General features: G+C 38.2%; 1 protein-coding gene across 5 annotated transcripts in view; it reads right to left on the bottom strand.

Moving 5' to 3' along the window:
• Cask (calcium/calmodulin dependent serine protein kinase) overlaps window positions 1-25,876 on the bottom strand; it is a 337,437-nt gene that overhangs the window by 179,609 nt on the left and 131,952 nt on the right. For all 5 annotated transcript variants that reach the window (XM_051141460.1, XM_051141461.1, XM_051141462.1 and 2 more), the window contains exon 3: window positions 17,763-17,868. In XM_051141460.1, coding sequence (XP_050997417.1) covers window positions 17,763-17,868 — 106 coding nt within the window. The remainder of the gene's footprint in view (window positions 1-17,762; window positions 17,869-25,876) is intronic.

Here is a 25,876-nt window from a genome sequence, read left to right as displayed (position 1 = left end):
GTTCATGTCTTTAATCACAATGTAAAACAAAAGCTTACATTTTTGTACAATGCTAGTGTTGTAATATTTATGGAAGGAATTTGACAGTAGCAACATTATGAAATGATGCCTACATAATGCCATTTATGTAACAGAATAAAATTGGAAATTATCCAAATATCTACCAGAGGAAAGCTTTAATGACTATTCTGTATCATAAAGAGGCTACAATAGGAATAAAAATGCTACCTCCTACTTCAGTGTTTTCTATACTCTTAAAATACAAAGTCAAGGTTTAAATAGAAGAAAGTACATGAGAATGTGTAGGGGTGGACTAGAATATAGTCATTTTCACACACACACATCAAGCATAAAAGAAAAACAAAATAAATTTAAAAAGTTTCTATTAGGGCAAGGAAACAAGTGGGTTGAAGGGATGAAACATAGATATTTTTGAATGATCTCTATTTATGTTTGACTTTGTAGCCATGGAAATGTTTTCATAATCCACAAACAAAATTTTAGTCAGAAGAAAAAAAGATAATCCCTTCAATTATAAACAAATGGATACAGACATCTAAATAAGACTGCTAGATTGTAACAATGTTAGTAGTCTTGCTGTGACATTATATTACTTTTGCAAGATGCTAAGTTTTGGAGAGCTTAGGCAAATCTACAATGATCTGTCTTATTTCCTACAGCTACATGTAAATCTACAATTATCTCAATAAAATTTTTAACCAAACAACTGGCTGGACTTGGGGGCATGGGGCCTAAACCTCAGCACTTAGGAGGCAGAAGCAGAGGCAGGTAGACCTCTGTGAATTTGAGGCCAGTGTAGTCTATATACAGAGTTCCAGGACAACAAGAGCTACATAGTGAGACCTTGTCTCAAAAAACAATACCCACTCAACAAACAAAAACACAAATAAACCTAATTGGGCCCACATTACATCTAGGGCATAACCAGAAAGAGGAGATATTTCAAATTACTTTAGAATGTGGCATTTTGACTTTGTACCTGCGTAAGGCTATAACCAAAGGAGAAAATAAATACAATGAAATACCAACTTCTTTTAGTAGTCATAATTATACTACATATTTAAACTAGTGGGATGAAGCAAAAATGTGTGTTAATGCGATAAGGAATCAAAGATTCTTTAGAGATATACAATTTTAAAACTTAAAACAGTTACTGGGTGGTGGTGGCTCACACATTTAACCCCAGCACTTGGGACGCAGAGGCAGGCAGATCTCTGTTGAATTCAAGGCCCGTCTAGTCTACAAAGCTAGTCCAGAACAGCTGGGGCTACATAGAGAAACCCTGTCTCAAAAACCCAACAAACCAACAAACCAACCAACAGTTAAAACAGCCTGTAATTTCTTCTACTAAAAAATGTAATTACATGGAGCTGGAGCAATGGCTCAGTGGTTAAGAGGACTGGCTGGCCTCCCAGAGGACCAGTGTTCAATCCTAGGCACGCACAGGGCAGCTCACAAACTGTTAACTCCAGTTCCAGTGGATATGGTGCCATCTTCTGGTCTCCAAGAGCACTGCATACACAAGGATCAGGCAGAAACACCCATACACACAAAATAAAGTAATAAAAAAAATTAGAGAAACTTTCAAATATTAAAAATATGAACTCTTCTGTAAAACTGTAACATACTAGCTAATTTTGTATTACCTATAACTCTGTGATGAGGCCCTACCTTCAGCTCCGTTCCCATAGGTCTTGAAGGAGGGCCCAGTCACTGGCCTAGCTATTTTCCCCACTTCATAACTCTCTTGAGGCTTTTTTCCTTACTGTTACCTAGGATTCCAGGAATCAGAGTTATTATTGATAAAACCCCTAAAACTTAAGGTTAGGGGTTTCTATAGTGGGAGTAGCTAAGCAACTGGTACTTCTTGGTACCAGCATTTTTACATACTGACTTGGAGGGGCCAAGGTAATAATCAGACCATACCAAACCAAGGCTGCTATTTGGTTGATTTTGAGACAAATGTCAGATGTAAGAAATGTGTAATGCATAAACATTTCAGTACTTGTCTCCAGACCGAAAGGACTCTTTTTATGAAATAATTACATCACCAAAATTACATATTAGAACTAATAACACTGCCTAATAAGAATCTTATTATATACTAACTGTATTATCTATTAATAAAAGTCATATTTGCTAATTTAATCTGGATATAATAGTGTAAACTTATGGCTTATTTTTACTTGTTTAGTTTTGAATAAAGACAACTTAAAAAAATTATGGTACCAAGTGCTGTGCACTCAGTGCTAGGGGTGCATAGAAATTAAGTGACTGTCTTCCTTTGAGGAGCACGATGAAAACTAACTTTTTATTTTATATTTATATGTAAGTTGCAAATAAAGGGAAATTGTGCACACCTCTCAGCAATTTCCCTCAGGGTTAGCATTTTATGTTACAGTTCCTTAGTTTTTCCCTTGTTTTCACTGATCTAGATAATTAAAAAAAAAAACTGGTCAAGGACTTTATAATGCCCCTCCACTGAGTGAGTATTGTCTGATCATTTCTTCTTCCTAGATCAGGACTATGGTTTTCTTTTTGTTTGTCTGTTTGAGGGGTGGAGAGGAGTATCAGGTGAAATGCCTTTCTTATCACATATTAGAGGGCACTCAAGGGAAGAGGAGAAATGTCTCCACAGAGTGCCCGGCATTCCTGAGAGCTCTGCTTCTCCTTCCCCCTTTACTGTCTGTCTACTTCTTTGTAAGATGTATGCACTCCCATGTTCCGGCACATGTTATAATCCAATACTACTTTAGTTTGCTGCTCTAATTGCTCTAGGTTTGGCCACCCGAGATGCTTTCAGATTGGTTTCTGTGTGTTTTTGACGTGCATGGATCTTTTGACCACTTCATTACTTTCAGGGACTCTAAGATGCTTCAGGCTTATCTTGCATTTTCTCTGTCTCAGTCCTAGAACGAATAAACCTTTTTTCCCCCCAAGAAGCCCTAGCTCCTTCTATTACAGAAGAAAGGAAGGCCTGTGTGACTTCAGTTGCCAGGATGGGTTGGTACCCTTTGGGGGCCTCCCCTTTTCTGAGAAGGAGAGAGGGGGATAGGGAGGGGGTGTGAGGGTGAGAACGGGAGAAGAGGAGGGAGGGGCTGGGATCAGGCTTTAAAGAGATTAAATTAATAAATAAACCGTAGTGGGGAAAGAAAGGAAGGCCTGGGAGGGCGTGTACATATAATAAATGATTTGAAGTTGCTTTCAACCTCTAATATAGTAATATAGGGTCCATCCTATCCCGTCCTCTTGCTTATTTGTAACTTCTTTCTTGATTGAATTTCAGCATTCTGACTTATTTTTGTAGTTAACAAGCAAAAACACAAACACTATAAACAAAGTTAAGCAAGTAAATTTTTTGAGAAACATTAGCAAACACATGAAAAGAGCAAAGATGCTTAGAAAATAAAGATTTCTTTAGGCTTGGAAAGATGGCTCAGTTGTTAAAAGCATCTGTTGCTCTTGCAGAGGACCCAGGTTCAATTCCCAGTGTCCACATATTGTCTTACAACCACAAGTAACTTCAGTTTTATGGGATCCAATGCCTTCTCTGATCTCAAAAAGCATCAATCATGCATGGGCCAACATATACATATGAAGAAAAAACATTTACATATAAAGTAAAATGAGTAAATCTAATAAAAAATTTAAAAACAAAAAAATAAAGTTCTTTAAAATGGCAAAAAACTAAAGAAAGTGAATGGAAGAGAAACTGGTAAATATGTTTTAAAACATTTTATAGCACTAATGACAAAATAAATGTCTTCACCCAAAACATCATTTGACCTATCAAAATGTAAGCACGGGGGCTGAGATGGCTCTGTTCTCAAAGTACTTGCTGCATCAGCATTAAGACTTGAGTTTGTATTTCCAGCATCTACTTAAAACCCAGTGGTGTGTGCCAGTAATACTAGCACTGTCAGGAGAGAGACAGGCAAATCCCTAGCCAGTCTAGCCAATCAGCAGGCTCCATGTACAATAAAAGTCCTTGTCTAAAAAAAATAAGGTAGAGAGCAACTAAGAAAGACATTGGACATCAACCTCTGGCCTCCATATTCACTAACACACACACACACACACACACACACACACACACACACACACAAAGTAAACATGGATCTGCTCATCTCCCATTGGTGGGGTTACACATGTATTTATGAAAGCAATGTGAAACTACATAGAGATCTAGCTGTGTGTTGTAAGTAACTAGTCCATCCATAGATTTGAACCCCGACCTTATATCTAGGTATACCCAAAAATCTAAGTCTTGAACTTTCAAGCCACTAGAGCCTAAAGGTATCTAGCAGGGGTGTGGGGAACAATCCTCTCTTGAGGAAGAAAAGCTTCATTCTTAGGCGAATGAGCTTCAACATAGTTTTCAGCAGCAAGTCAAAATGAACTGGACACTTGACAGGATTGGAGAGCTTGAGAAAGAGCCAGAAAAGAGAACAGAAAAAACAAAACCATGTGGAGTCCTCAGATGTAAAATTATTAAGGAACAAAGATTACTTATTATGTTTCCAGAACACAAAAGCCCATTTTTAATTTTTACAAAAGTTAAAATGACAAAAATGATAATAGATACTTACAAAGAAATAGAAACTATAAAACTAAAAATTAAAAGGTATAATTAAACACCCAGAAGGCTGATTGAGAGCAATTTAGCAGGTCTGAAGAGAAAGAGAGACCTGGGAGAGAAGACAGAAGATGCAAGAGATAAGGAAAATGCAAACTATAAGAAAGAATTTTATATATATAATATATATATATATATATATATTTACCCTTTAAATATATTTAATTGAATCATAAAATGGCCAGTGAAAGGAACAGAGGCAGTATTTGAAGAGATAATGGCAAAAAAGTTTCCATAAATACAGATAATATCAACACACTGCTTTATGACACTTACAGAACTCAAAGCAAGGCTAAAACACACTGACACAATTCTTAGGATATATCACAGAGAAAACTTCAGAAAGTAAAAGATGAGGGAAGTATTTAATAGCCTGAGAAACAACACTCCCACTTTTATATAAACGTCAGATTGCTATCTGAAATCTCAACACCAATGGAAGCTGGAAAAGAGTGGATGATGACAGGCAGAGAGTGTTAATATAGAATTCTCTACACACTGAACAGCCTCAAGACTAAAGGGAATGCAAAAAAAATTCGGAAACTAATAAAAACAGAAGTTTGTACTTAGAGACTGACACAAGGGAAACAAACCCAGATAAAACTATAGCTATGCTCAAAGAATAAAGAACAAAAACAGGTAAGTGTGGGCATAAATATAAATTACTAAAATAAATAAAAGCAGCTGGGAATGATGTGAATATAAGTAACTCATATTTTATTGATAAAAATAGTTAAATGAAACATGAGACATAAGTCAAGGAAGACAGGCAATGACATTAATGTATTCTACAGAATTTATACTTTTCAGGACTATAATTGCTTATAAATATTTGAATGTAGTGGGTTAGAGAGTATATTGTAATTTCTGGGCTACACAAGGTAACAGAAGAGTGTTTAAACTCCCTAATAAAAGGAAACTATAATGATGAAAGATACTAAGCTGATCTACATATAATAAAGGGAAAAACATGACAACAGGTGGTCCAAGTGGAGTAGAATGCAATTATAACCTCAAAAGATAATAAAAATAAATGTATTAAAACAAAACAAAATAAACAACAACAACAATAGAAAGCACACAAGCGGGCCACTTATGTAAATCAAGAGTTATAAAATAGGAAGGCAAGATGGCTAAAGTACTTGCTGCCAATCTTGATGACCTGAGTTCAACCCCCAGGAGCCATATGGTAAAAGAATTAAGTCCTCTAAGTTGTCTTCTGACCCCCACAAATGTGCTTATGCGCACACACACACACACACACACACACACACACACACACACACACACTCCTAAATAAAAAGGTCACAGAGTCCAAAAAACATCTTTAAGCCAAACTGTCTTGAATTCACATACAATTGACTATTTTGTAGCAAAATGAAATTGCTACACATGTCATACTAATTACCAGAACTTCTGAATGTCCCTGCAACTATTTAAAGAACTGAACTTGAACCAGAAACCCTCCTTACAGGAAACTCTTGTTCAGATGAGTTTTATGAACCATATAGAGAAGGAAAAGAAAAGCCAGATAAAGAGAGCAGATTCAACAACTTCATAAGGCTGCTGTAATCTAGATATAAAAACCTGCTATGGGATAGTACAGGACATTTATAACAATTGTCCCATAAACACAAATGTAGAAAGCTTAAACAAAATCCGGCAACATATAAAAAGGATTACAAAGATTATTTATACACAACAATGAAGTTGGGTTAACCCAAGAAACAATGCAATTCAGTGCATTAACAGATTAAAGGCTGATAGTATCTGACGATTTCAAAACATGCAGAAAAAGTATTTGATGAAATTCATTTCCATTCATATTTATTATATCCAACATTTTTCTGGATGCTTTATCACAATAACAGCAAGAAAATGGGAAAGAAATGCAAAAGAATTATGGGCCAGCAAGATGGCTCGTAAATAAAGGCACCTAGCAAGAAGCCCGAGTTTCATCCCTCAAGCCCATAGAGTGAGGAGAACCAACTGTCATAAGTTCATCACTGACTTCCATGTGTGGCCATATCCTATGTGCCTTCAACAAACAAACAAACAAACAAACAAAGTTACAAAAAAATAAAAAAAAGAATCAGGATGGAATAAATAAAATCATCATATGCAAATCATGTGATCATGTATTCAGAAAATCCAAATGATTCTATTAATAATTACTGGAATCAAAGCCTGATGAGTGGAAATGGATACAGTCAGTACAAGGAACGAGGAAAAGAGAAGATAATGAGACTCACCCCCCCCCAAAAGCAAACACCTAAGAACAAATCGAACAAAACATACTTAATTAAAATATTGTCATTATCTAACATGTATTAGATCAAAATTCTATCTACTATATATGCATCCAGTCTTCTTAGAAGCATAAAAATTCATTGAAAGAAGTCAAAGAGATAAATTGAAAGTTACATATGACATTAATGAATTTGGAAGATTCAATATTAATATTGTAAGCAGGTTAATTATTCTTAAATTGTTATAAAATTGAATATAAACATTAATGTCAAAATTCCCAATAGTTTTTCTCCCAGTGGAAACTGACAGCCACATTCTAAAATGCTTTTGGAAAATGCAGAGACAAACATTTTAGCTTTATTAAGTATGCCCTTTAAACATTCCTGAAGAGGAAAACAGCTAGAAGGACTTGCTCTACAAGTTTCCTGACCCTTAGCACAATGCCAGACAAGCAAGCCAATGGGCCCCAACTGAGCCTGAAAAAATTTCCTCATATATGGATGCTCGATTTATAGTAAAGGCAATACCACAGGGAAGGCTCTTTAATAACTGTGCTGGGACAACTGAATCTCCATATGAAAGTATATGGAGTATACATACACACATACAGTATATATAGTATATACATACACACATACAGTATATACAGTGTGTGTATATATAGTATATTCATATACATATATAGTATATCCATATACACATAGTATATACATATATCGTATATAGTACATACATATACATATATAGTATATACATATATAGTATATACATATATAGTATATCCATATACATATAGCATATACATATATAGTATATACATATATAGTATATCCATATACATATAGCATATACATATACAGTATATACATATATAGTATATCCACATACATATAGCATATACATATACAGTATATACATATATAGTATATCCATATACATATAGCATATACATATACAGTATATACATATATAGTATATCCACATACATATAGCATATACATATACAGTATATACATATATAGTATATCCACATACATATAGCATATACATATACAGTATATACATATATAGTATATCCATATACATATAGCATATACATATACAGTATATACATATATAGTATATCCACATACATATAGCATATACATATACAGTATATACATATATAGTATATCCATATACATATAGCATATACATATACAGTATATACACATATAGTATATCCATATACATATAGCATATACATATACAGTATATACATACATATACATATACAGTATATCTCAAAACAATTCCAGATGAGTGATAAAATATAGGAGAAAATATTTATTTATTTTCTCAGGGTTGGTAAATGGTTCTTGGGATACAAAAATGTTAACAAAAAGCAAAACTGATATATTCCATTAGATTAAAACTATCATTTTTTTCATTGAAAAACTACATTAAAAGAATAAAGAGAGAGGACTCCAAGTGGCAATTAGGAAGGGCAATGAGAAAAAACTACATACCAATTGGAAAAAAAATTCTGGCAACACTAAGTATCAGGGATGCTATGCAGTGCAGGACTACATAGTCATGAGTGTAAGGAGGAGTGCCATTAGTGAGAACCAACAACAGGCTGAAGTGAAGGCAGTTCCGGGAAAGCTAGGGCTTTCTCTAATATCCATCAACTTTAGGATGAATCCATAGTGAAGGTTTGTTTATTGTAATGTTATATAGTGACAAAAAGGAACAGATGTACAACATAACTTGCTTGGGTCTTATAGATCTAACTATATACTGTATGACTTCATATAAAAACAATTGACAACATAGATGTTCTCTGAGAGACTCCACCCAGTGGGGGATTGAGACAGATGCTGGGACTAGCAGCAGGACTCAGGGTGGAGCACTGAGAGTTATAATGAAAGAGTGTGTGTGTGTGGGGGGGAGCAGAAAGACTCCACCCAGCAGGGGATCCAAGCAGATGCTAAGGCAAGCAGCCAAATGTCAGGGTGGAGTGCAGGAAGTCTTATGGAAGAGTTGGGGGATAGAGGGACCTGGAGGGGTCAGGAACTCTACAAGGAGACCAACGGAGCCAACAAATCCAGGCAGAGGAGGAGGTGCTGCAGAGACTGATGCACCAACCAAGGACTGTGCATGGTGAGGACCTAGACTCTCTGCTCAGATACAGCAGACAGGCAGCACAGTCTCCTTGTGGGTCCCATAATATGGGGAGTAGGGACTACTTCTCACATGGACTCTGGCCCCATGGGACAGCCTTGCCAGGCCACAGGGGACGAGGATACAGGTAGTCCTGATGAGACTTGATAGGATGAGGCCAGATGTTAGGGGAGGAGGGCTCCCTTTTCTGAGGAGTAGGGGAAGAAGGGGTGGGATATGAGGGAGAGAGAGTGGGAGCAAGAGGCAACGAGAGAGGGGACTACCGTTGGGATATAAAGTGAACAAATTAAAAAAAGGTGTGTGGGGGGAGGGTAGAAGGACCCAGAGGGTTTAGGAGCCCCACAAGGAGAACATCAAAGCTGGCGATGTGGATCCAGAGGGGCCTGCACAAACATCAGTATCAACTAAGGACAATACATGCAGTAAAACTAAATTAGCAATGGACAGCTCACTCTCCGTGCTTATGAGGAGAGCAGGGACTGCCTCTGACATGAACTCTGGTGCCACCGATTTAATCACTTCCCCTTGATGGGGAGACCATGTGGGCACACAGAGGAAGGGGAAGCAGGCTATCCTGATAGGCTGTGGTCAGACAGTGGGGGAGGTGTCCCCCCCCTCTCTGAGGTCTAGGAGAGGGGAACGGGGTGGAAGAGGGAGGGAAGGAGGGTGGGACTTGGAAGATACAAGTGAGGGGATAACAATTGGGATGTAATGTGAATAAATTATAATAAATGAAAAACAACTGACACTGAATTATGTTACTCAAGGATGCTTATTTGGATGAGATAGCTAGAGAAGCATAAAAATGACATACATATTAAAGTTCTGTTTTACAAAGAAAAGGATTATGATCACAAAAGGTTAGAATTAGGGTTATGGAAGTGTTGGCAATTATTTTTATTTCTTGACCTGGGTTGTAGCTATGTGGACGTTCTTTTACAGTAGTTCTGTAGGCTTGTGTACTTATGTGCATGCACATGCTGCTCTTCTATAGGACTGGGTTTGAGTCCCAGCACTGACACAGCAGCTCACAACTGTTAACTCCAGTTCCAGGGGATCTGATGGCCTTCGTAGGCACCATACGTGTACATGGTGCACAGACATCCACTCAGGCCAAACACTCGTACATATACAACAATAAAATAAAATAGTATATTAAAAATATTAAATATGGCATAATTTCTAATAGTGAAATTATCAAATTAAATATGGCACATGCACACATTTAGGTACCCTGCTGTAGTCATAAAATACTATTCGCAAAAAAATTCAATGTCACAAAAAATGCTTAAGACCATTAATCAGAAAAATACTCAGGAAATACAATATAAAATCCAAAATTTCTGCTGGTTAAGTTTTGTGAATGCCATTATCTGTGCCACTGTAATTTTCAATCATTTGTCAATTGTACAAAGTAGGTATATTATAAAGACTCTAAATACTTAAATTATTTATAATTTTAAAATTAATTGTACCTTTAAGTTGCAGAAAAGTCAACTGAATTTATCCTATGGTGTAGGTATATAGTTGATTAAAAATATTTTAGTGGATTGAAGATCAGATTTAATATGCTGTACAAAAATTACTGGAGTGGCAACTTCAAATGCATTTCTCTAATAATAGTATCAGAATACAGTTTATTTTCAAATGCAACTTCAAAGCTTAAAATCCATGCTACGCCATAAAATCTCAATCAACAATTTACTTCAGAGATCTGGCCACCTAAAATGTTTTCTACTACATATTAAAATGATACCATAATTATACTTAAAAGGTAAAAACAGTCTCAAATCCAAAGCTTATAATTATCTTCATAAGCAATTACATTTGGTTTGTGGAGTGGGCTAATCAACTCAAAAATCCACCTTCCTCTCTCCTTCTCTCTATTTTAGTTTATGTAGGATTAGCATAGCAGATCTTGTGAAATGTCTGACATGCCCACTTCCAATGCTGGCCCTGATGGGCAGGCATCTGAGGACTTGAACCTCAGGAAGTTCTTATCTGAAGTTTTTATCTTAAGTGAAAAGAGTGGCTCCCTGCACCTGAACTGTGCAAATAGCAGCTTAGGCTGAAAATCTTGTTTGGCCTTGAGAATGTGGAAGCTACTAGGTGCCAGGCATAGGGTGACTACACAAACAGCCTCCAGTCAAGACTGGTTGTCTGGTTGGCAGCAACTCACAATTGATTGCTGGGAAAGACTATTGGAAGCTTGTCCCTAGGATCTTATGCACCACTTCCTTCTACTGTAATAAACCGTAGCTGTGGATATGGTAGCACACTGTATCCTTTGAGTCTTTTAAGTGAGTCATCAACCTGAGATAATATTTAGAAGTAAAATCAACTGAATATTTTGATATAGTGAGTTAGGAAAAATGTTAGTGTGCTGTATGAATATTAATTTGTATCATCAGACATAAGAAAAAATAATAAATAGAGTAGAGAAGGCTATTTGAAATATGTATAGATCTTCAAATAAATCAAGACACTACAGTCCATATTTTTGTCATGTGATAGGAGACAGAGACATTTTTGCTTAAGTGGCAACTTTGCTCGTAAGTAATTAGTTCCACTTAGTTTAATGAATGTCACACACACTCCCTTCACTGTGTATTCATATCAGACAAAAATTAAAGTAAAAAAAAAAAAGCAGTTCCAGTCTATTATCTCCTTTGTAAGCTTCAAAAATACAAACTGAGAATGTTATTTTAAAAGATAAAAAACTATTGTTTTCATGTCAGATGTGTTTTAAATCCATATTTAATTACTGTAAAATTCTCCCTGTGGTATATGTAATCATACGATAATAAGGTAATTAAAATTCCTTAGCCAGCCAATTTAGGATTTACAGCTTAACTCAAGTACCAGACACTACTAAAAACAAGCCCGAATGTGCTACTGAGAAACAAATATTTAAAAATTTTTTTGGAGTGGGAACACAACTCAGCCCTCTCATCAAAGCTGAGTATATATTTTAAAATACGTTTGGCTAATCACTACAGGCAGGTACAAATTACAAATAATCCCAAAGCAATAGCTATAGTACCAGCACATCCTCTGTCTGTCTTCCTGTGGGTGGTGGGGCGATGACAATATATTCAGCAAGCATTAGCACTGCTTTAAAGGTCACTCCTCTCACCTGGTCCCAGGAAGACCTACATTTGTTCCAATTGAACTCAGGGATGGGACCTGGGTATGTGCTTACCTAGACACTACGCACAGGATTTCTCTTCTGTCTGTCTGTCTCTGTCTCCTCCTCTCCCTCCCTTTCTTTCTTACTGAGATAACTTTTCTCTGAGTAGCTCTGGCTGTTCTGGAACTTATTCTGGCCACCAACTCAGAGAGAGATTGCCTGACTCTGCTTCCCAAACTGCTGGGATTAAAGGTGGGTGCCACCACAACCGGCTTGCTTAGGCTTTTCTAAGTTTTAAAATCGATGGCTCTAAATCTTTTCCAGTTCTACAATTCTGGTTCTGTAAGTCTGTATTTAAGTTTGCTTTACATTTATAAACTATTTCTAATTATGTGGATCCCAACTGTTTCCGAAGTTTTTCTAATACGCAAACAACATAATTATGCCATATAATTTCATAAGTGCAATTTGGAAGGAGTATTGCTTACATATAGACTGAGTAAAAGACAGATATAGATACCAAATTTTAAAACGTGCTGGTAATGCAAATATGTTGTTCAGTCTAGCCTTCCCCCATAAGAGATTCCAAGAAGCCATGAAACAACACATTTAATTGGCCTCATTTCATTTGTTTCCCCTTTCCCTGTCAACTCCATACTGATATAACATTATAAAGCTGTGAAAAGGATCCAGATCCCTCATAACTTGAGCAATGAGCCCTTGAATACCAGGGGAATGTACATCTTTCCGCCAGGAATATGGAATGAATCCACAGTGCAGCTGTAGCTGCATTCTCACTTTTTGCCAGTAGGTGGAGGCACACACAAGGAAATGTACTGGCATTGCTCTTTGAGCCATAGGATGCCAATCTTAGAGTAACCTGTTTCTGGTTTGTTGGTTTGAATTCAAGGAATCAAGAAGCAGAAAAACTGGGCAACGACATCTGTGGAGACACGTCTATAAAATAATGATAGAGAAGAGCAGTTTTATATTTCTATTTTGGTTCTGGCCTTTTAAAGAAATCACTGTTATTTTAGCTGTGAATTTATAATCTACTTTCAGATTCCTAAAGCTCATAAAAAGTTCTAAATTTAGATAGCTGTCATTTAAGATTCATGTTCAATTAGGAAAAACTGAATGTCAAGTGAATATATGATATGATATTAAGGAATTATTGGTGATTTTGTTGGGCATGATAATAATGTTATCATTCAAAACAGGAGTGTTTCTAGGTGAAATGACACCGTTTTGGCAATCTCCAGGGGATAATGACAACAGGAAAGGACAGTTTGAACAGGGAATAGCAAATGTTTTGATAACTGTTGAAGTTCAGTGCTGGCTTTCGTTATATTAGTCTCCATTTTCATTTGGAATTTTCCAAAATAAAAGGTGGGCGGGGGGGGGGGGAGAAAACAGCCCTGTTTTATTGATTTAGGCTAACATTAGGCTTGGGCCACTGGTAAATGTTTATGTTTAACGAGATGTCACCTTTAGTCAGAGCCATTGGGTTAATGCATCACAACAGTATCATAAAACCAGTCACAAAAATCTCACAAGGACAGCCTCAACACTAAGAAGCCCAAATCCCAGATTTTATGACAACAAAGAGCATCTTCCCTCTACTACGCTGTTATTTTGGGACACCTTGATACAAGCAGCATGAGGGTCAACACGTAGGTCATTTTTTAACATATTGCTTTCTGTGCTTGTAACTTTACAGCATAGGATTAAATTTACTTTTAGTTCTCTCAGAATAAAAATATGGACAGAAACAAGAGTTCTCTAGGCAAGGATAAAATTAAACCAAAAAAGTGATTTTATTTTTTTTTTTTTTTTCCTTTTTTTTTTTTATTAATTTATTCTTGTTACATCTCAATGTTTATCCCATCCCTTGTATCCTCCCATTCCTCCCCCCCCCCCATTTTCCCATTATTCCCCTCCCCTATGACTGTTCCTGAGGGGGATTACGTCCCCCTATATATTCTCATAGGGTATCAAGTCTCTTCTTGGCTACTTGCTGTCCTTCCTCTGAGTGCCACCAGGTCTCCCCCTCCAGGGGACATGGTCAAATGTGAGGCACCAGAGTATGTGAGAAAGTCGTATCACACTCTCCACTCAACTGTGGAGAATATTCTGACCATTGGCTAGATCTGGGAAGGGGTTTAAAGTTTACCTCCTGTATTGTCCTTGGCTGGTGCCTTAGTTTGAGCGGGACCCCTGGGCCCAAATCTGCCTATCATATTGTTCTACTTGTAGATTTCTAGGACCCTAACTAAGCTTGTATAAAAAAAGTGATTTTAAAAGAATGCTAATCTTAAAATTGAGTCAGGAGTCCCTCTCTAGTCTCAAAGTAAAACCCTACGTCGGCCCATTTGGATGGACAGAGTTCTTCCTGAGTGTGAGGAAGTGTGTGTGCTTCTTTCCTGGACTAAATCTTACCATTAGGGATCCTTCCTTACTTAAAGGTGAAATTTGCCACTTGTTTATTTTAGTGGTGGCCTCTAGTGCCACAGGGAACAAGCACATATTTTTTATAGATCAGTTTTTCAGATAACTGAAGATACTATGTTCTCCCTATATTGGATTCTTTTTTTTTGGCTTTTTCGAGACAGGGTCTCTCTGTGTTAGCCTTGGCTGTCCTGGACTCACTTTGTAGACCAGGCTGGGCTCGAACTCACAGCGATCCGCCTGCCTCTGCCTCCTGAGTGCTGGGATTAAAGGTGTGCGCCACCATGCCTGGCTCCCCTATATTGGATTCTTAGAATAAGAAAATCACTGCATCCCTGTGTAGCCACGACTCCAATGTCTCTAAGAGCTCTTCCACGCCAGGGCACTTCAATTGGGATTCAAGTGAAGTCTAGAAATGCTAAAAACCTTTTCAAGAGACACGCGAACTAGAATGTTCTCTTTTACAGGTGACCTATTGTTGTTTGTGAGCACCACAACGCGCACGTGGAGGTCAGAGGACAACTTTCAAGAGTCAGTTCTTAGCTGCCTCTTTGTGGAGGGAGTCAGGGTGTCCCTTGTTTCTGCTGCGCTGTGTACTCTAGGCTAGCTTGCCTGGGAGCTGCCAGGCTATTCTGTTCTGGGGATTTAACTCAGCTCCTCCGGACCACAGAGAACACTAAGAGCTTTTGCCCACTGAAGCCATCTTGCTGGGCTCCAGAACTAGGATGCTTGAAAGCAATCAATTTCCATTTCCTCATTTACCATAACCTAGTCTGCCTGAAGACAAATCCTATGATCTGTTACTTTTCCTTTCCTAGCTCTGGATCTACAATCAGCCATCTCAAAAGACCAACTGGTCCCCTTCCCCAAAAGGCCTGTTGACATTCAAAGACAGTTGGGGGAGTGCAAAGCTCCTGAAGAGGAAAAGAGCCTCGAAACAAAGCCGAGACCTAAGGAAGGAAAGGAGGTATCCCCTTATATTTAGACAATGTGTTCACAATAGAACTTGATCTATTGCAGATTTTGAAATCAACAGTCAGATGAATGTCATCAGGATGTCTATTAACACTGCAGTTTTATCTAAAAACAAAGAAGTTAGACTTTTTTCTTTGATAGAAAGCAAGTCTGACTGGGCTCTGCGATTTGACAGAAAGGATTTACTTTGCCATGTAGGTCACATAGTAGACATGTCCTTGAGCGTAGCTATACCGCTGTGAAGGAAATCTATTTAAAAGAACATTCAGGGTGCTGAAGGTGATATTCTCACAAGAAAAGATTTTAAAAATTCAAAATTTTATTTTATATGTATGGGTGGTTTGCGTGCATGTATGTATGTCTGTGTGCCACATACATGTCTAGTGCCTGCAGAGGCCAGAAGAAGGCAATTGGTCTCCTGCAATTGGAGTTCTAGATGGCTATGAATGGGCATGTGGGTGCTGGGGATCTAACCGAGGTCCTCTCCAAGAGCACCCAGTGCTCTTAACCTCTAAGCCATCTCTCCAGCTCTGTAGTAGAAGTTTTGTATATATCAGCTTACAGCAGACCCATCTCGAATTGATATCATGTTTGCCGGCCCATGTTGTCAAGGCTGTGACTCTACAATGAAGTTGCCAGGCTTCTGCTGGTTACTCTCTTCTACAAACTGTGGTGTCCTGCTTGCTATGGACACTTCTGGGTGAAAGGGCGGAGTGGAAGGAAGAGTCAGAGTGTGGCTTTGTTTTGGATTCTATATACTTTCTAATTAATGTGCCCTGAGATCCTATTTAGGATTTCCAAGCTATTGCAAACAACTAATCAAAAACATGGACATCTTTTTCAAGTAAACAGGCACAATTAAATTCACACTGATCTTGCACTTATGTGGCTGAACTTGTCTTCAATTTTAGTTTCTTTGTCTCAGTTCTTTAGATTCAAATTTCTATATAAATGAGTAATGCATCAGTTAGTCTTCTGTAGGGAGCAACTTGTAAAATGCCTCCCAGAGACTCCCGTTTCTTGCTATGTAGGTGCTGGTTTGTGAGCTTTAGCTAATGATTCATTTCTAGTTAATAAAAAAATGGCAGAAGAGATGATATGCAACTTTGGGAATTAGGTTGCAAGACTGCTCTCTACCTTTGTTGCTTGCTCTGCCTAAGCTAGTAGCCATGCTATTCTACAAAGAGGTCCATGTGACAAAGGACCAAGGGATTCCTCAAGCTAATAGCTCTTAGGAACTGAGGTCCTCAGTACATGACTGCTAGCAGCCATGTGAATGACTTCGGAAGCAGATCCACCATCGGTAGAGCCATAAGACGGCTCGGGGCCTCTCTAATACCCTGGTTACCATCTTGTATGAGATGTAGAGCCTGAGGATTTGGCTAAGTTGAATCACTCCTGATGCACAGAGAGTGACGTAATACATGGATATTGCTTAAAAGCCATTACATTTTGAAGTAATGTGTTATGGAGCACTTTGGTATCTTTAATATTGAAGCTGGTATAGTCTCCTTTTTCTATTCTCCTAATCAAAGTCATGGGTTAATTTTGAATAGAATAGGAACAAAGACAAAATATTGTATAATGTAAGCCCATAGAGCTTTGGACATTTATCTAGGATCTACAGATTTTCTAGTTGTATTTGGCTCACACTTCTCCATCTTAAACAAAATTATGCGAGGACCAAGTGAAGTAGTGTATTGAAGTCAAGATGCTGTTAGTTGTGAAGTTTCCTTTTATGGCAATATGATTACATCAAAAGAGAAAGTCAAGTGTGCTATTACACATTTTGAGCTGCCACAGAGACTTCCTACATGGTGTCCTCCACTCTCATTTCCCTCTTCTTCACTAAGATGCAACCTATATATTTTGGGATGTCTTAGCCCTTTAAACTCTAGTTCATTTTGGAGTCTCTACCCTGAAGGGTGCTGAAAATGTAAGGGTACTTGATATACCCAGCTTTTGGTTCCTTTGCCACTTGTAACGTGAGGAAATATTTTTTTTTTTTTAAACCCACGGCTTCAGATCCCTTGAAACAGATGAGTCCACAACCGTTGCTAAACTTGAAGAAAAAGGTGTTAAGATTTCTGCAACCAATATCACTTAAAACTTTACTCAAGAAATAAAATGTACACTCACAATTCAAAAACCATGTAAAGCATTCCATCTGAGCTATATGTCTCCAATAACTCTACAATGTGTGGATGTTTCAGCATATGACAGATACTGGCTTCCCGCTTTAGATCTGCAAAACAAACATACAACATACTTCATTAAGGTAGGAACAAAAGACAATTAGAGTGAAGGATGAATGAATGGATGGATGTGAACTATGGGAACATGAAGGCTTCTCTGTCTAAAGAGATGAAATCCCCCATTTTCAACTGGCTTATCTTCTTATCCTTTCAAGCCTGTGGCAACACAACTTTTCATACTTCGGCCAGCTTCCATCCAGATATGGGAGGAAGCTCTTACGAGCAAACATTTTCATTTCTTTGTGCACAGAAATACCTTGCCCCAAAGTCAAATAAATACATGTATATTGCCACAGACTCTAACAGTCACACTTCAGCATCTGAATTGATAACCGTTTCCTTGCTCTGCTGATAAGTAACTCAATTTACTATCTTAAATTTTACCTTTGTCTCAGCTTTCCTTAAGTCAGATAAGAATTTATAGACATTTCACGGAAGCTATGTGAAATATGAAAAGAAATAATTTGGTTTACACAGAAAAAGCACTATTCCCAGAGCCTAAGTTAGAATGACTTAATTAATTAGTTCTTGCAGTAATGGGCTAGAAGTCAGAGCCTTGTATATTTCAAGTAGGTGCTCTGCTGCTGAATTCCAGCCCTGGCTTGGGAATTTTCTAATATCACCTATAAAACACGTTGAATAAGTCAGGATATTTTAAGTACTTTGCAATATCTTTCTAAAGAACAAACAGATAATGCAGGTACGACTGCCACGGATAAGATGATAGTACTGTTCGCAGCTGGGCATGGTGGCTCACGCCTGTAATCCTAGCACTTGGGAGGTGGAGGCAGGAGGATCAGGAGTTCAAAGCTATCTACAACTAGATGGTGAGTCTGAGGCCAACCTGGGCTATAGCAACAATAGCAGCAGCAGCAGCAGCAGCAGCAGCAGCAGCAACAACAACAACAACAACAAAGTCCTATTTAGAAAACAAAATTAATATCAACATCCTCCCAACATAGATGTCCTCTGACAGACTCCACCCAGCAGGGGATCAGGACAGATATGGGGACTCACAGCCAGACTCTGGGCTAAGAGTTGTATTGGAAGAGTTGGAGGATGGAAGGACTTGTGGGGGTGGATGGGTTTGCAGTTGTCAGGAGTTCCAGAAGGAGACTATCAAGGCTGGCAGATCTGGACCGAGATAGGCCTGCACAAACTGATGCACCAACCAAGGACATTGCAAGCAGAGAACCTAGAGCCCTTTCAGATGTAGCTGATGGACAGCTCATTCTCTTCATGGAGAGGTGGGGGCAGAGGACTGCCTCTGACAGGAACTCTGGTACCTGTGATTTTATCACTGCCCTGGGTGGAGCGGCACTGTGGGGACACAGAGGAAAGGGATTCAGGCTATCCTGATGAGACCTAACAGGTTGTGGTCAGATGATGGGGAAGAGGACCCCACTGGTCAGAGGTCTAGGGGAGTAAAATAGGGCGGAACAGGGAGAGAGGGTGGGAGCAGGAAGTTAAGAGCGAGGGGATTACAATCGGGATGTAATGTGAATAAATTATAATTAAAAAATCAACATCATCACACTAAGTTTGGTCAGGGGCATTGTTATGTGTTTGCAGAATAATATAATTAAAGTCTTTCACTGTGACTAGTGCTATACCTGTTTGCTGATGCATAAAATACAATGTTTTTATATTTGAAAGTAGAAGGGCGACAAGAAAGGAAGAACCAAGCACAGACTGTATAATGCAATAGGTAACACGATCTCTTTTCTGGTTTATTAATTCAACGTAGTCCTGTCAACAAGAGCAATGGTTGCCAAGTAGAACCTTACAAGACCTACTCACATACAAGCAAAATAAAGAAAAGAGGGCTGTATAGAACAGACACCATTAGAAAAGGAAGGATCAATAATAAGATGCTAAGAAAGTCAGGGATATAGAAAAAATAAAGGTACACATAGGTGGAGTTGTTGGAATCTGAGAAAAGGACATGAACATTCTGAGCTGGTGAAATTCCAAGGAGAGGTCAGTCAGTGTCAGGAACTAGTGAAGTCTTGAGGCTGCAGTATTCCCAGAACCCCCAAGCTCAGCATGATTATTATATACAGCTAAATCAAAGAGGCAGGGATTATGGTATACAGCTCAATCAAGGAGTCATGTTTGGCAAATTATAGCAGGAACTGTCTCTGAGTGGGAGCAGTCCTTAGGCTGTTAACATGGAAGGGAAGGGAGTGAACGCTACTGTGGACATTTTCTGCATACACTTTCACACTCACACTTAGATGTTATTTCTTCATTCCTTCATCATCCCTAGGCAAGGTCTCTGGACCCAAGCAATGGAAGAATATGGCAGGTCAGGGCTGAACTTGGTACACAAGAGATGGTTGGGATATGACTTTCTCACGTACTCTGGTGCCTCACATTTGACCATGTCCCCTGGAGGGGGAGACCTGGTGGCACTCAGAGGAAGGACAGCAGGTTACCGAGAAGAGACTTGGTACCCTATGAGCATATACAGGGGGAGGTAATCCCCCTCAGGAACAGTCATAGGGGAGGGGAATAAGGGGAAAAGGGGAGGGAGGAAAGAATGGGAGGACACAAGGGATGGGATAACCATTTAGATGTAACAAGAATACATTAATAATAAAAAATTAAAAAAAACATGTATCATTTCTCTCACTGAGCTGAACACTCCAACCATTCTGTGAGGTAGGTACATTACTGATGAGGAAATGCACTCAAGCTTGAAAACATGTTCAAGATCACACAGCTATACAGCTATCCAAGAGGTGAGCATTGAATCTTGACTCCAAAGTCAGCAATCTTTTCCTTAAGCTGTGTTATGGGTGTTGAGTGTGGTCACAATGGAAGAATCTGGCAGAAAAGTAGAAGAAATGCCAGGGCCAAAGCATTTAGATTTATTTATTTATTTATTATGTATACAGTGGTCTGGCTGCATGTACACCTGCACGCCAGAAGAGGGTACCAGATCTCATTATAGATGGTTGTTTGCTCATTGCGGTTGTGTAGAAAACACTGTGTGTATGGCTGCTAGTGGCACTGCACTGATAAAAAGCCCACAGAATTTGGAGTCAGAAACTAGTTGTGAATCTTGCCTTTTTTCCCCCTGCCACCTGTACACCAAGTACCAACTTCTACAAATGGCTTGCTTTTAGTCACCAAAATGGGAATGGTGAGAGGTGATGTGGTACATTCAGGCTACTAATTGGCTTCAAAGGGAAGTGATAAGATTGTAACAAGAAGCCATGTGGGAGAGGACCATGTAGGGTACAGTGTGTGGGGATAGGGGCCAAAGAAACATGTGTGTGTGTGTGTGTGTGTGTGTGTGTGTGTGTGTGTGTGTGTCTCAGTGTTTACCTAAAAAGAAAAGACTGGAGTCCCAGGAAAAATGCCTCTATAGTCAAAAGCAGTTGGCAAGGCCCTGCAGGAGGAGTGAATGAAGCAGCGTCAGGGTATGGGTGTGTACAGGGAGATGCTAACCATGAGGAAAGTCTTTAACAAGTGTGTTGGAGGGCCAAACTGAGCCAAACAACATCAATCAGATGCCTGCAGGGCTCTCTCCTCTCAAGAATGTTCTGCCTTCCAACTGTAGGGAGAGCTTGAGAGTTTTACTACATCTTTTTTTGTTCTCTCTAATTTCTCATTTTATCAGAGGTCACCTTTTCAATATACCCCTGTCTTTCATATTAGTGACTCCGTCACATTCGTTTCCGTTCTGATGAAAGGCAATTTTAACTCTGCGCTCTGACACTGGAGTCATGAAGTAAACGCATTCAGTGTTGCCACAGTACAGACTGGTCTCTTTCCTGTTCTTCAGCTTCTTTTCCATTTTGCCCCTTTCATGTAACTACAGCATGCTTCAATTCCCACTCACTGTTTGCTACATGACACCTTTGTTGCACTGAAAGCTTTTTAGTAGGAATAGATCTGCCAAAGACCCCCTGCTCTTGACATAGTAAACAGCTGAACAAGCTCTTGGTCTAGTCTTAATACCTAGCACTCTCCAAATAAAGGCAGAATTTCTGGGGCTCCTGCTTTCCAATAACAGAGTGACATAAATGTCACTGGATCTGACATTTAGGAAACAAGATGCTGATAGGGATAGGATAGCACAAAACTGACAATATGAAAATAAATTTGAGATGATAGGAACAGCAATGCAAAAGCTATATAGCTGAACTGGGTGTGGTGGTGCATGCCTTTAACCCACAGTGCTCAGGCAGGCAAATCTCTGTGAGTTCGAGGCCAGCCTGGTCTACAAAGTGAGTCTAGGACAGCCAAGGCTACACAGAGAAACCCTGTCTTGAAAAACAAAAACAAAAAGATGCATAATTGTTTTCCATAATTAAAACATCAAGTAAATATTGCAAATAGAAAAGCACACTTTAAAAAGCAAATATCAAAATAAAAATAAGTTTAAAAACTCAAAAAGCACAAATACATTGTATGTGCATTTTAATCGTAGATTCCCAAAGTACAAAACTCAAAATGTTAAATTTAAAATGTGAATATGACCTAAGGCAATATGCACCTGGGGAATGTTGTTACATCAATGATGACATCATGGGTTAAAACTACTGTTTGACATTATGAAGCAGGGATGGTTGAACTGGAAAGTAGTACTTTGTCATGACTGTCTGACTGTTTATAGATGCTACCTGAAAAACAGATATGAGCTTCGTTCACTGACTAGTAATTGGCAATTTTCTCCTTCCTTCCTTCCCATTTCTCTCTTCCCATTTTCTTACGAAATTTTTGAAAGAGACTTTCAATCTTCTATTTCTATATTTAGTGCCCTCACATTTAACTATGTAACTATAATTAATCGACTCATTTCCTTTTAAAAAGAAGCACTAATGATATTTAATCTTATAGCTCAGGCTGGAGAGATGGCTCAGAGGTTAAGGGCACTAACTGCTCCTCCAGAGGTCCTGAGTTCAATTCCCAGCAACCACATGGTGGCTCACAACCATCTATAATGAGTTCTGGCGCCTTCTTCTGGCGTGCAAGTGTACATGCAGCCAGAGCACTGTATACATAATAAATAAATAAATAAATCTTTAAAAAGTCTTATAGCTCAAACCAGTAGCATATTTAAATTAAAACAACATGCTATACAATCTTAAAAGTACTACTAATTTCCTAAGAAGTTTGGGCTGTCCAACCGCAATAAAGTATGCACTAGGACTGACTTATCAGTCTCTTAAATAATGAATAGCTAGGGAAGCTGTTCCCTGAAAATTTTTTTTATTAATTTTATAACCACTTAGTAGAATTATTTCATAAAAATTGGGTACCACCGCTTAGTGCTGAAATTCTGCAGCAAGCTTATTTGACAATGGGTAAGAACTAGGTTTGGTATTTATAAATGTAATTAAAGAAAGGAACAGTTTCAATAATGTTTAGCTTTGGAATAGCAATCTCAGTTTCAGTGTCTGACCTTAAAAAGCCTATACTTGAGAGTTAGGTTACCCAGGAACACTCAATAAGGATTAGATCAGCTATTTTAATAATATCATATCCAACCTAATATTTGAAAGGTATTATTTCAACACATACTTGAAATTAATAAAATGTTATTTTGTGCTCTTTGGGATCCAGTATGTGTCTTGTACTTACAGTCTATATAAAATTAGTCTAGTCACGACTTAAATGCTTAATAGCAGCAACGTGTGAGTAGCAGCTCTTGATAACTGATTCGCTTCTTTATTACCTTCACTTATTTATCTGTGCGTTCATGTGCACATGTGTGACAAAGTCACATGTGGCCATCAGAGGACAATTTGTGGAAATCAGTTCTCATTCTACCATGTGTTCGAAGAACACTCTCAGGGCGTCAGGCTTGATGGCAAGTGACTTGATCTGCTGAGCCATTGCAGCAGCCCCTTTAATTCTCCTCCTTTTCTACGATCCTTCCACCATCAAGGTCATTGCTGCGCACTGCCAGGTAAGCGGTCTACCCATAAACGGCATACCTTAAGTTCTCTTTTGCAAGTCCTGGGCAGACATTTGTGGTCAAAAGTCAAAAAAAAAGAAAAGAAAAGAAAAGAAAAGATCTAGGGCTGGAGAGATGGCTCAGAGGTTAAAGAGCACTGGCTGCTCTTCTGTAGGTCCTGAGTTTAATTTCTGGTAACCACATGGTGGCTCACAACCATCTATAATGTGATCTGGTGCCATCTCCTGGCATGCAAGTGTACATACAGGAGAGCATTGTATACATAATAAAAATAAATAAATCTTTTTTAAAATCTAAATTCAATTGTGTAACTCAAGAATATGTCTATAAAAGGAAACTCAATGACCACGATTTATCAATTAATAACTATATCTGATGTTTCTTAGTATTGTTAATCTAAATCATTTATTTGTTCTATTGTTTAAAATTATTTTTATTTTGCTTAATTTACCAAAGAAGAATGGCTATCATCACTGTATTTAGTTGTATGCTTCAAAATTAATGGAATGAATTACTTCAGAGATTCTAACACTAGAGTGTGCAATAAAATATTTAAGTATCATGTGTGATTTTTCAAGCACTCCCTTTTCAAGTACTTTCTGAATAATTGTGATCACGTGTGTGTGTATGTGTGTGTGTGTATGTGTGTGTGTGTCCTCATTTTCTAGAGGAATAAACTGAGGTCTTGTGTTCAATAATGTAAGTTGCTGAAAAATCACATAACTTCTAAGTAGAGGACAAGATTAATGGTAAAAGCCCAGTGCTCTTGACATTACACCACAATGGCACCTGGTACTGTGTCCCAAGATCCAACTGGGAAATAATGCTAACATGATAATGAGGCTTGACTGGGCAGCTAGCAAGACTGTTATGCACTCAGCTTCTTCCTGCTACACAGTCACCATTGATGGCTTCCTGACAAAGCACAGAAATATTCTCATCCACTTCCAAATAATGTCTAAGTTGTATCATAAACTCAACTGTTAAAATTCACTAAGAGCTGACTCAAGTTCCAAACTCAAACAGAATATCCTAATACTGTCCTAGAAATAATTAGGGGCAGTAGTAATGTGCTTATTTGAACAAATGTTAATAACAAAGTAATAAATAAAAATCAGTATTGACAGCATTTTTCCTTGCTCTCGAAATTAATGACCATATGATATTTTAAGAAAGGAATCTTTTTTTAAACCTTGATCTGTCCTGTAGCTGGAGAGCCTCCCTCCAGGATCCTGATGCTCATATTAGAGACTTCTGTTAGAGACTGGACCTGACCTTCAGTTAAGATACGTTATGCAGGTGAGCAGTCTTGGGGAGATAGCTTAGTGTAATGCCCCCAAATTAACCTGTAAGTCCCACCTTCCCAGGAACCAGGTAACTTCCTGGAATGCTGGGCATTGTAGTTCTGGGGAAATAACAAAGCCTCATGGTAAAGTATGGTGGCCTACACGTTTGTCTTTATAAGCCCTTGCAACACATGGTTTGAGGTCATTCTAGCTGGAAAATTCCAGGGAAATGGTCCTGACCAAAGTTCATCTCTTCATCAATATTTATTATTTAATAAATGCTTGGTTTATATTTCCCCCACCTCCAATAAAAAGAAAAGAAAAATAAGCAGAAACTTGGAGAAATTACAGTAGTAACATAATTTTATGCTGCTGAGTTCCACCTCTACTTAATAACTGACACAAAGGCTAAAGTATAGGCCAGGTTTGCTTTAATAAGGCTATTTTTCTACAAACCAGGGAAGACCTTCTCTACCAGTGATGACCAGAGGCACAGACAGATCCACAGAAGCACTTTGGTTAACTGCAAACTCATTACTTCTTTGATATTTTATACACTTTACTACTATCTCTACAAATTTTATTACTGCTTTTCACACACTTGTAGAGTTCCATGCATCTTCTAATTTCTTTGTGTTCTTGCCCACCTTTTATTCCTATAAAGTAAAATCGCATTTGTTCTTTGAATGAAGAAAGAGAATTGAGAATGTTTAACTAACAAAAGGCTTTTTGTTGTTGCTGTTGCTGTTGTTGTTTCTCAACTAGACAAATGTGCATTAA

This window comes from Acomys russatus, chromosome X, assembly GCF_903995435.1.
Source record: "Acomys russatus chromosome X, mAcoRus1.1, whole genome shotgun sequence".
Lineage (NCBI taxonomy): Eukaryota > Metazoa > Chordata > Mammalia > Rodentia > Muridae > Acomys > Acomys russatus.
The sequence above is the reverse complement of the archived record's forward strand: the minus strand, read 5'-3'. Positions and strand labels throughout refer to the sequence as shown.